The sequence below is a fragment of the Sprattus sprattus genome (genome assembly GCF_963457725.1).
Source record: "Sprattus sprattus genome assembly, chromosome: 3".
Classification (NCBI taxonomy): domain Eukaryota; kingdom Metazoa; phylum Chordata; class Actinopteri; order Clupeiformes; family Clupeidae; genus Sprattus; species Sprattus sprattus.
The window spans coordinates 19,616,827-19,629,507 of NC_137922.1; the positions used below are offsets into that span (position 1 = coordinate 19,616,827).

General features: G+C 43.0%; 1 protein-coding gene across 1 annotated transcript in view; it reads left to right on the forward strand.

The window, feature by feature from the left end:
* cntnap3 (contactin associated protein family member 3) overlaps positions 1-11,466 on the forward strand; it is a gene marked incomplete at both ends in the record, with an annotated part of 88,622 nt that extends 77,156 nt beyond the window's left edge. The window contains 7 exons of the mRNA XM_080834654.1: positions 1,274-1,513; positions 2,697-2,921; positions 4,320-4,453; positions 6,024-6,111; positions 8,206-8,424; positions 9,946-10,017; positions 11,267-11,466. Of these exons, the coding sequence (XP_080690780.1) occupies positions 1,274-1,513; positions 2,697-2,921; positions 4,320-4,453; positions 6,024-6,111; positions 8,206-8,424; positions 9,946-10,017; positions 11,267-11,466 (1,178 nt within the window). The remainder of the gene's footprint in view (positions 1-1,273; positions 1,514-2,696; positions 2,922-4,319; positions 4,454-6,023; positions 6,112-8,205; positions 8,425-9,945; positions 10,018-11,266) is intronic.
* Positions 11,467-12,681: the final 1,215 nt, after the last annotated feature.

The following is a 12,681-nucleotide window of genomic DNA, read 5'->3' on the forward strand; positions in this document are numbered from 1 at the left end:
GAGACCCGTGGCCCGGACCCTTAAAGTGGAAGCCAAACGTGGTTGTTCAATTGGACACACAAAAGAACACAAAAGCCGCAGTTGCCTTTTCTAGCTGTGAGCTAAGCAGGCCTGTAGTGCAGGCTGAAGTGGTAATATGACCAAATATGCATATGACCATGAGCCAGATGGCCTGATGTAGTCTTACTGCGATAGCCTATCGTCACTGTGGTGCTTATAGCATACTTAGAGCCTCATTTGAAATTCCTCATAAATCACCAATGGCCACGTGCTCAACGCACAAACTAATTTATTATCCGAGATCTCATTCTCTGTTGCGCCTGTAGGATCTGCTGTATTGGTTGATAGAAGAGGTTTGTCTCTCATTTTGTGTATGTGGATAGATTACATATATTACATGAAATGCCATGTAACCCTATAGTGCTGGTATGCCCAGGCGGTCTCTTTGAACCTGTAGTTCAAGCTAAGCTGTTATTTGGTTACAGATCATTGGCTGAAAATGTGAAAAATATTATTGACATTATCCCAACGTATGTTGTCCTTGATAAAATGTGATTGGGCTAACAAATTGCATACATGTCCTTAGTGCATTCATAATACCATAGCTTCAGTAGCATCCTCGCCACGATGTGTATTGAGTGGACCTGCCACAACAGTAATCCTCTGTGAAGCCAACAATCAACAAGAGACAGTGTTTTTCAGTGGCTCTCAATTACAGCTGTAAAGCAGCACAGCCGTACAGAGGCGACCGGCGCGCTAGTGACAGGAAATCCAACTTGGCCTCACCAAGGAAAGGAGGCATTGATCATTGCTTTTGAAAAGAATGTGTGAATACAGGACACAACGAGCAACTGTGGGGGATTAAGCAGCACAGAGAGAGAGAGAGGGAGCAGGGGAAAGGGAGAGATGGCGGGGGGGGCATACAGAGTGAGGGGAGAAGACAGGTGCCTGATAGAAGTCTTTCTGTATTTCTTTCATTTTTTTCTGTCTTTCTTTCTTTTCTTTTTTTCCCCATCTATCCACCCAAGGCTTTGTTTTCATCACCTTGTCGTTTAGCGGATTTTGTAGAGTCTCAGAGTATTGACAGTTCTGTGCTCCCGGGGGAAGGGGACTGGTGCTTCATTTTAGTTATTTTCACACAGGCAAACGAGGACAGAGGGGTGGGCCGTGGGGCGTGAGGGTGGGGGTGGTGTTGGCAAAGAAGGAAGGAAAAGAAAAAATATCTGTATCCTGAGATCTGTTTTGCTTGGTCGGGGTTGACAATCTTCCGCAGGTGGCACAGCATCGAGGCAGAAGGGTTTCCTGGGCTGCATCCGCTCCCTGCAGCTGAACGGGAGGACGCTGGACCTGGAGGAGCGGGCGAAGATCACCCCCGGCGTGCGGCCAGGATGTCCGGGACACTGCAGCAGCTATGGGGACCTGTGCCAGAACCGCGGCCGGTGCGTGGAGAGGTACACCGGCTTCACCTGCGACTGCGGCCTCTCAGCTCACACCGGAGCCTTCTGCCAGAAAGGTGACCTCTCCTAACTGGCCAGCCACCAAAGACATGTAATGGTTAAAAGGATATAGATTTATCCTAATTATCAGAGACTCAGTCAAGTGAATATGGAATGTCAAAACTCAGGTTTAATCGTTACGGTGATGATCATCAGAGGAGAGAGAGACGAGACCAGGCTTCAGTAAAAGATAGTTTCACCTAGGCTGTTTTCACTGACTGACTGTTCTGTTCTTCTGTATTTAAGTTAGAAGACATGTGGGAGGGGGTGGTTACCAGAATGCTAATTCTTACCTAGGAGACAGAATGGCTAAGATATTCATCCATGGGGAGTTCCTGGCCGAGGTGTCATCACTTCCCACAGTGATCAAGGCATACGGGAACTGTGACCATTTGGGTGCTAACAGAATACACAGGAAGTTTTATAATTAACATTATATAACTTTTGACTGTGGACTACATTGAATAATTTAACTTCTAATTCTCAGATACTATCATGGTCCAGCCCATGTTAGCATATTCTTCAAAAGAAGTCTAACACAATAATAACAATCATTATTGTATGCACAGTTATGCAGATATGCACCCCCTACAAATACATCAATCTACTGGTCATATTCTTTAGTAGCTGAGGTACATGAACACTGCAATCCTCCCTGAAACCCCTTAGTCTTAGTGGCATCTAATACTCCTGAGTGTCATTGTGTGTGTGAATCTTTTGAAGTACATCCAGTATGCATACTGTATGGGTGTGTACGCACATAAACACAGTAAGACTGCAGTATGTTAATTTGGTATCGCTTATGGTATTCTTGGATACAGAAACGTGTATCATACATCATATAATCAAGTTATCCATACATGTAATGTCTGTGAAATTCCCATAAGCATCAGTAATCTACTACATTGCAGCACTGCATAGAGACAGAATCAATGCACCAAACAGCCTTTGCATTAGTAATCCACTAATGTGTGAAGACATTTTTAATTAATTAGCTGAAGTTATTAGGGTTTGAAGGCTCATTAACCTGCAGTGCAGCTTTCCAAAGACCACCTTTATTGATGCTTAAGTGTTATTGTTAACATTTCAATGGTCCATTGAAATTGGTGGTTAAGCTTCCAAAAACAGAATGATTTTGAGTCAAATCCCATGGAGCTGTTACTCTAATAAATTATGGGTCTTGCGACTGTTCAATTCCAGAGGTGGCAGCATATTTCAAGTCCAGCACGTCGGTCTCCTACACGTTCAAGGAGCCGTACGAGCTGAACAGAAACAGCAGCATCCAGGCGTCGTCCATCTACTCGGACATGACCCTGAGGAGCGAGAACATCTCCCTGGGCTTCCGCACAACCCAGGCCCCGGCCCTGCTCCTCTACGTGGGCTCCTACTACCGCGAGTACCTCGCCGTCCTGCTCAACCAAAACGGTCTGGAAAAACTCCCTCCCACCAATCTCACCCTTCATTTCATTTCACTGCAGCTTTGAGCGCCTTTCATTTGGATTAGCATGAGTCACTGAGTCTCCGAAGACAGTGGGTTGTCAGAAGCCACCACCGCTCAATTCATGTGCAGTAAATTAGCTTGCGCATTGTCTGCATTCTTAAAAAGGCCGTTAAGAGTCTGAAAGAGCAGTCTATTGCTCGAAAGAGAGATACCATAAATTAGACTCTGCAGCACTCTTGGAAAACGGATAGGACCATAAACTCTGTACTTTTTCTGTGGATGTCACCGTTTTGTCACCTTTGAGGCTTATTTGTATTCATTCCATAAACAAACATCAATTAATTTACTCATGAATCACAATGTAATAATCATTTTTGGGGTTGGGTGGGGTGTTTTTAGTTCTTGTCACGGTCATGCCAAGTCAACAATTTTATGGGATTTTAGCCTATCATTTGTTATCAGCTAGATAGTAATTTATACATGCCTTTTAACATGTGACATTGCCACGCTAAAAATCTTTAACCAGTTCAGTTCTACACCCTTCATCAGTAGGTGTGAATTAACAATGATAAGACACAAACATTTCTGAAGTATGAAGCTGTAGTGTAAAAGGGGTCATCCAATCCAACACTCACCCCTTGAAAATTAGGCCTTTTTCCGTGATGGGCTCTCAGTATGGTGACTTTATCGAGTCAGACACCAACAGAGTAAATGTCAGACGGCAGATACATCCTGTGCTTCCATATGAGTTTAGTAATTCACCGTTCTGAGACCCGATTCGTCTAATTTAACACTTTGGGAGGAACCCAGCTGTGCTCCACATTTGTAAAAAAAAAAAATTACCGCCGATTATAGCCAGTTCAAATTGTTGACCTGCACTGTGCTGTCGTCTGAGTCTGCCAGCCACACTTATTTATTTTAATGTACAATTATTGTCTTTACCACTGAGAAAGTGCTTACTGTTTTAATTAGACCATTATCTTAAGAGAGATTTCATCTTTATGTGTGAGGGTTTTCCCTTCCCCAGCTCTCTCTAATTCTCCCTTTTTTAAGTTACTCTTGTGCTATTAGAACACATACACAGTACATGAATGGGACAAACCTGAATGTGTATACTAAAATTATGAAAATTAATTTGGATTAGAATCTTGGTTTTTGGTAGGGGATTAAATATTAATCCTCTTTGGTGAGTGCTTTGTGTCATGCTGAATGCCACTCACTGAGCTTTTATGAATCTGATCCGCAATTCCTGAAGTAAACATATTTTTAGGTTTTTAATTGCCATTGTTCCTAAAAGAAGGCATTTTTGTACAATGTAGCTTATTCTTTCCTATCATGGCTGTGAGAATGTGTGTGTGAATACTATTTGTATATCCTTGTAGGACATCTAGATGTCAAGTACAAACTGCAGAGTAACAGGGAGGTGGAAGTGTTCAAGCCCAGCACAAGAAACCTGGCCAATGGACAGCTTCACACTGTGTCCATCAGAAGACAGGCAGAAAACCTCTACATCCAGGTAGGGTTGTCCAACTGACATCTTTACAAAGGCTAAGATGTTTTTATTTATCCTGTTGCTTGATCTGAAAGGGCCTATTTTTAGATCTCTTTGGGTCCAAAATGCTATTAAGGACGATCAGTCCAGTATTAACTTAAAACCGCAAAACAGCTATACAATGGAATCCTATAAGGCAAGCCAGCACTTTAAAATAAACTGCTTGTTTTCGCCACTGACAGGCTTGTAAATGTTATTATAAGGGTCTGACAACATGGAAATGATCCCTACAGGGATAAACTTGTGTCCGTTTACTTCAATAACTGTAAACAAACTGTAGAAAATGACAGTTTGTACAGTCAGTGTCTTTTTCCCATCTCCGAGGTAGCACCCCAGAGTGCCTATACTCAATGATCAAAGGGAGGCGCTCTCCTTTGAGTTCCCACTCCAGCACCACACAGTGGGCCAATCGACTGCAGGCACTGCATGGGGTGCTATGTCAGACCAGAAGAAGAGAAAGCTATCTCTATGACATTTTGTACAGCTTCTTTACTGTTATTAAGGTAAACAGGGATCTGTAGGGATCCTTTCCATGTTGTCAGACCCTTAAAATAACATTTATGAGCCTTTCAGTCGCGAAAGCAAGCGGTTTACTTACACATGCCTGCTTGCCTCATACGATTCCATTGTAAAGCTGTTTTGCGGTCGCTGGTTTTAGTGTTCTGACTCAAAACTTGACAGATTTTAATTGTTAATTGTCCTTTGTACTTAAAAAGTTCTAAAAATAGGGTTCATATAAAAAAATCTCAACATTTCCCCTTTAAAGGTTCACTGACATCTGCACTGGGAGCAATTACTGAATACTGAATAGTGTGTTAAAGAGGATAGACAAACTATCCTTGCACAACTGTCCTAAGTCCCAAGAAAATGTTCACCTATTTACACTAGCATAACCCCATTCCATCAGAGAGCAATTTCTGAACAGTAATTACCAGTATTGCACTATACTGGGCACAAAAGCATCTGGCCAAGATGGATGAGAATTTGGGATGAACATATTACTAGTAGAACTTCACAGGATTCCTAAAAACAAAAACTGTCACCACTCCTTTAAACCCCATTATCAACAGACAAACATGATTCTCAAACATGGGTCTCAGCATAGTCTTCAACTCAGAAGGTAACCTTTGCAATTAGTCCAAGCTTTCATGATAATCACATTTTGAATATGTAAGCTCAACTAGAAAATCTGCCCGGGCTTCAGCTCTCCCATTAATTGAATGGCATAGGCTCAACAGCTGAGGCAATGATGTGTTTAAAGCACTTTGAAGAGCAGGTTTAATTAAAAAGCCCTCCATGGTAGAGCACATCTGCGATAATTTGAATCATGAAGAGTGCCATGCAGTCCTCATCCACTCCCAGCCTCCACCCACCCCCAGCACACAGACAGACACACATACACACAGACAGACAAACAGACAAACATGCACACAGAGAGATAGACACACACACACACACACACACACACACACACAGTCACACACACACTCCACAATTCTCTGTTTTTATGGGTTCTGTTGGCCCCCTCTGCCAGGTTGACCAGAATGAACAAGAGGACTTCAACATAACGTCGGACGTCGAATTCAACGCCATCAAGTCGGTGATGCTGGGAAAGGTGCACGGTGAGTGTTGTAGTAAGGGACTTGCTTTTGTAGTTACAGTCTTTGCACACACACACACACACACACAAACACGCTACCCCCCCCCCCCCCCCCCCCCCCCCCTTCACACACTGGAGTGCTTATTGACAGCATGGTATTTGCCTTGCGGTTTCACACATAAAAACAGCCCAAACAAAACAAAAACCTTTCAATGAAACATAAAAGTAAGCCGGGGGAACAGCAGATGGGGAATCTCATAAGTGATCATTACATGTAGCCATATAGCATAACAATATGCTCCGAAGTGCATTAGGGGGCTTGTTTGTGCTGTTGGGCTGCCGCTAGTTTGAGATGTGACATTTAATGAAGAGAGAATTACTGTTTCCATTTAGTTGAGATAATGCTTGCATTATGTTTCGTTTGGCTGGAGCCAGAAGTAGGTCACTTTATTACGAACACATCAATTCTAAGACTCAAGGCCCAGTAAATGGACTAGTTTTAATGTTGGATGAAGGAACGCCAGAGATGTAATAATGGAAGTAAAATGGAGAACAGAAGGCCTCCTGATTGCCAAGAGTAAAATCTTTCTTTAAACGTCAAACTGAAATATTCAGACAGCCTTCGTGTGCAGTTTAGAAATTCATTTTCAAACACTGTGGCCATTTTTACATTTTGAAATATTTCTCAAAGTTAAGTGTGATGAAAACTCATCACCCAAGTCTGATGGAAACCATCATTATTAATATGCAAATGATGGGAAGATGGAGAGAGAGAGAGAGAGAGAGAAAAAGGGGGGGAGAGAGAGAGAGGGATGGATGATGGGGGAGGAAGCGAGACAGACAGACAGATGAAGGGAAGATGGAAAGAGAGAGAGAAAAAGGGGGGAGAGACAGAGGGATGGATGATGTGGGAGGAAGCTAGACAGACAGACAGATGAAGGGAAGAAGAAGAGAGAGAGAGAGAGATGGATGATAGGGGAGGAAGCGAGACAAACAGACAGACAGACAGACAGACAGAGAGACAGACAGACAGACAGACAGACAGACAGACAGACAGACAGACAGACAGATGAGGGGAAGATGGAGAGAGAGAGGGGGGGTGGGTGGATGATGTGGGAGGAAGCGAGACAGACAGACAGACAGACAGACAGACAGATGAGTAGCATTACTATCCTAAAGGGAATAGCACGCTCACTCACATGCATAATACATGTCATGTTCATTCACTCATTACTATGGTGCTGGCTGATGTTTCTCTGGTAACATGCAGCACTTTTGGCAAGGGTACAACACACCCCTCCCTTTATACGCCAGGAAAAGGTATGGCACAGAGTCATTAATGCTCACCCGGGGCTAGCACTTCATTTGTGGCGACTCCACGAGTAGTCTGTCACACGAGGATCAAGGGAGTCAACAGGGGAGTGTATTTCCCGTCGGTCCCCAGAATGAGCTTGCCATTGATCAGTCCGACAAATGGACTGGTGAGGGCTACAGAGGTTGGAAAGTGGGGAGGCATAAACACTGCAGAGTCACCCAGCAGAGCTTAGATTTGAGTGCACTTTACTGAGCACTGTAACGGAACGCCAGCTGGAGTAAACAGGTAGTCTGTGGATTGAGGAGATAAAAAGGAGAGTGTTTGTGTTTGTGCATCTGTTTGCAGCTTTAGCTCTCTGAAGACACCCTTTCCCATCCTCTCTCTCGCTCTCTTTGCATTTCTCCCCCTCTCCATTTTATCTTGGGCCTCTCTTATCTGTTGCTCCTTCCATCCCTATATCTCTCTTTCACGCTGTGTCTGCCAACCACAACTTTTATTTTCCTTTCTCTCTCTTCCTTCCTCACTTTCTTTTTAACCACTCTTTATGTTTCTCTCCCTCTTCAAATTACTCTTAGATTTCTTCACTCTGCTTGCTTGCTGTTTTTTTATAACAACCTGTCTTCCCCTCCATATCCCCACTTTCTCTCTCACTGCATCTCTCTATATTCCTGACATCTCTTCTTTCTTGCCATCAAACCTGACTGTATAAAATGCCTATTACCATGTCTCTCTCTTTCTCTCCCCCCCCCCCTCTCTTTCTCTCTCTATCTCTCGTCCTGCTCCCTTCATTCCTCTTTCTAGACTCAGGTGAGCTGGACCCAGAGATAGTGCGGCTGAACGCTGTGGGCTTCACCGGTTGCCTGTCCGTGGTCCAGTTTAACTATATCGCCCCTCTGAAGGCGGCACTGCTCTACCCCGCCACCAGCCCTGTCGTTGTTACTGGGCCCCTGAAGGAGTCCACCTGTGGTTCCTCTTCACCTAGTCACCCCCATGCCCCAGAGACTACCCACTCTCTCACAGGTAAACTACCCACTATCTCACAGGTAAACTACCCACTCCCTCACAGGTAAACAGCCCTATCTGTCACAGATAAACTACCCCCTCTCTCGCAGGTAAACTACCCACTCACTCACAGGTAAACTACTCACTCTCTCACAGGTAAACTACTCACTCTCTCACAGGTAAACTACCTACAGGTAAACTATGCACTCCCTCACAGGTAAACTACCCGCAAATAAACTATGCACTCTCTCACACGTAAACTACCCACTCTCTCATAGGTAAACAACCCACTCTCCCACAGGTAAACTACTCGCTCACAGGTAAACTACCCAGCCTCTCACAGGCAAATTACCCTCTCATCGATAAAATACCCACTCTCTCACAGGTAAAATACCCAGTCCCTCACAGGTAAAATATCAGCCACACTTTCTCTTGACTTCAAAAATATGTTGCTTAATTATTCATCACAAGTGCAAATCCATTGGCCCTGGTTAAAAGGTTTGTTAACACATCTTACCTATTTTTGTATAAATAAATTAGCAAATACAGTTGTTCACATCCTACAGTTGTTCACATCCATTTCCCTGTAGGAAATCGCTGAAATCACATTCAATTTCTGTTGTCTCTGTAGGCTTGAATGCAATTAAGTTGTGTGTGGGCACATTAACATTTTATAATTAACTCACAGTATCTTGACTAAAAACTGCATGCTGCTTTAGGGGTAGGACACCAATTCCATTTTGGGTAGCACAGACAGCCTGTCTTTAGAGATGGTCACGCAGGTTTCTCTGAGGAATTGGTTACTGTATCTGTCTGTCTGTGTCTATCTCTCTTCTGATGCCTACTTTGTTCTACTTCACTTTGTCACTTTGTCAACTGACTCCATGAGGGACCACTCCACTCTACTTCCACTTTTTAGCCTCCAATTTGTACACACACAAATTCCAAGGTCATGGGCGGATTAATGTTTGGGAACCCAACACAGATTTATTCTGGACTGGATTGGAATCCCAAGTACTTTGGGTTCAGTATATTAGACATTGTGTTAATGTGGATTTAAAAAATAACTTTAGTGCAATGTATGTGTTTCTGGGTCCTTCATTTTGCAGGTCTGTAGAAACCTGCCTTTGCCTAATAGTCAGTCTGCCCTTGTCGAAGGTGACCTGACCACACCTGTCCTTGCTGACAGTGTGTCTGTCTAAGTTTGTTTACCAGCTCTGCCTGTCTCTTTCCCAAAAGTGTGATCTCTGCTGGTAGAAAAGTGCTCACGAAGACTGGCTCATTGAATACTCCCACTGCCATCGCTGTTAATTAAATTAGAACCATAAAGTGGCAGATCAGTTTATTAATCTCAGAGAGGCGTTTTGCTCTCCTAATCTTCTTTTGCTGAATTCCAGCTCTGAGCTTTAATGGACTCACGGGCTGGAGACACAGTGCTCAATGAGTCATGTCTTTGGAGTGATTATTTTAGTAGCAATAGTACTGATATTCTGTCTTTTCCTCTCTCTCTTTTCTTCTTTCGTTCTTCCACTGCTGTAGATCACTTTGGCACAGTAGGCACTGGTGAGCCTGTAGTCAATGCAATCAGCAGTGATTCGGCATTGATTGGAGGTAATGGGAACTTTTCTTATTTCTATGATGGTGTTTCTTGAAGATCATAATTCTCAAGAATTATTGAAGAATTATTAGTATGTTGCTTCATTCATCAGGGTGTAACTATAAAGAAAAATGGGGTTTTCCAGGACTTAAAAGGCCCACTGCAATCTTGTTTCAAATGAACTGGTCATTCCTGTGCTTTTCCAAGTTGGCTTCTGTTTTCCTTTCCTTTTCTTTTCTGTGGGGATATAGTATTAGGGGAAAAGGAAGGGGCAGAAATAGTGAGAGAAAATTATTTCCTCCACTGGCGTCTCAGCCTCAGCCTGTGAATATTTTTGAAATTATTTCAGCGACTCGGTTAACCATCCAAGCAACACATTAAAATTAGTTGCGACTTCCTTCTTTGTTTAGTGAGAAAGAAAAAGTTTTCAAAATGTATTCATGGATTGAATGGAACACACAAAGGACAGCAAAACTAATTAAACGTTTAAGGAAATTATTTGCTGATTAAGGAACTTTTTACCACTATCACCAAATACTTTGTCCTCTGAACAGCCACAGTAATGTGGCATTAAATTGAGTGGAGATGTATTTTGCCACTCCAATTAGACATTTCCCTCTACCCTGGAGAATTAAATGTGTCATGCATAGCCGTCTTTGAAAGAGGAAAAATATTACAGAAGTGACTATGACATTGGGTAAATTTAAGCCTGTGTATGTTAAGCAATTGTTGTGCCCTGCTTAAAGCAGCTATTTATAAGCTCATTATTGTATTGATAGGATTATTTAAAGAAGCCGCACAGACGTCATTGAGGAGTTTGAAGGCCTCCTTTTCAAGATTCCTTTATTGCCTGTCTGATTCTCTGTTACAAAGCCCGTGCAAAATGGATCTCTTAGAAGGACTCAGGGAGAGAGAAGGAAGATATAAACAGTTCGTTTGTCACACTGCATACCTTACCATGGTGGTGTGACTTGGAGTCCTCGTCTCCACAAGTGAAATAGCCCATCATTGTGTCATAAGACTCAGCAACAGCCACTGAATAGTGTGAAAACACCTTTGAGGCTCAAAATATCTTCCCAGTCTGAATCTCAGGACAATTATCAGGAAAACCTGACTCTGGAAAATAACAGTTGCATCACTTTGGTGGTTTTATCGGTTAGAAAAATGCAGCAGCTCTTAAAAACAATCATTTCAACACTACAAACTTGTAACCCCATGATTCTGCATTGAAACTGAATAACGATGTCGTTCATTTGTCGGCAGGTGTCATCGGCGTGGTGATATTTGTCATCTTGGCAGCGCTGGCCGTCATGGGTAGGTGTCTGTACAGACGGAAAGAGACGTTTCAGACTCAGCCACCGCCAAAGGGAGGCAAGACCGAGGACAGTCCTGAATTCCCCTTCAACAACGAACCCAACACGCAGTACGTGTTGAGTGAAAACCAGAGGGAGCACTTCATATGATCCCCTTCCCCACCCTTCCCCCCTCCCTTCTTTGTGTTGGACTAATCCTGAAAAAAGAAACCTGAGGACACGAGGCAAGCCTTGCAAAGAGCCCAGAGACATTAACATTCATGGAGCATAATTGCATAAAACCTGCAGGAACTGTCAACAGTTGGCAATGAAATGTGAGGAAGCAGAAGCAGAGGCAGGTAATGAGAGAAGTGTTTGAACAGATTGCCCATACAAATGATTTTATATTTTAATTTTGTACATACATATGAGTACGGTAACTTTTTTGGCACAGTTCTGTGGCTTGAGTTTCTAAGATGTGTGTGTGGAAAATGTCAGAAATTGTAAATAGCCTTCAAAGATATACATGTCTATAATACCTTTATAACAATTACCCCCCTCTCTCTCTCTCCTTAAAGTGCACAGTGTTTGGCACATCTTGCAAGCACACTTGACACATGCAGATACAGACGTTGTGATATTGAAATAAATGTTTGAAGTGATGCTGGTAAATGTTTGAAGTGAAGCTGATGCTTGTATTTACAATGGGAAGATTTACCTGCATATCCAGTTCATCTTTGAAGGCGTCAAGTGTCAGCTGCGGTAGCTACATGGATGGTTGAAGGCATCAAAAACTGTAATTTATCGATGTTCGGGTTTATCAAAATGACTGTCGTCATGGGCCCTGATGTGTTTTTATGACACCCTGATGAAACACCTAAAATGAAACAGGTGTTTTCCCTTTAAGCACGATTTCAAAACTGGTTGATGCTTGCATTTGTTAGAAGTGAATATGTGAGCTCTCTGAGCTTTTCCTCTTCCAACCACCATTAAAAAAACAAACAAGAACTGCTTGTTGCCGAGCACAGTGTAGCATAGCAGCCCACCACCTGCACACAGTGGACCTCCAGCACAATTTCTAGAGACAACGACAGCATCAGATCAGACACCACAAAACACAGACACTGTAAGAAAGAAACAAAACTCACCATACCTCACCATCCAAACAGCAGGATATTGGGAATGGAGGGGCAGGCAAATGCTAATCTTCCGAAATGTACTGTTTAGCTGACAGGCTGTGTATAATCCCGGAGAAATGGGCTGTAATGAAAGCTTCCTAATCTGAGCAAGGCAGCGGTGGGGAAGAAGACTCAAAGCTGATGAATTACAGGCTGTGTCACATCACTCCAAATATCTCATCAGCACTCGTCTTCATGGCAGTTCAAA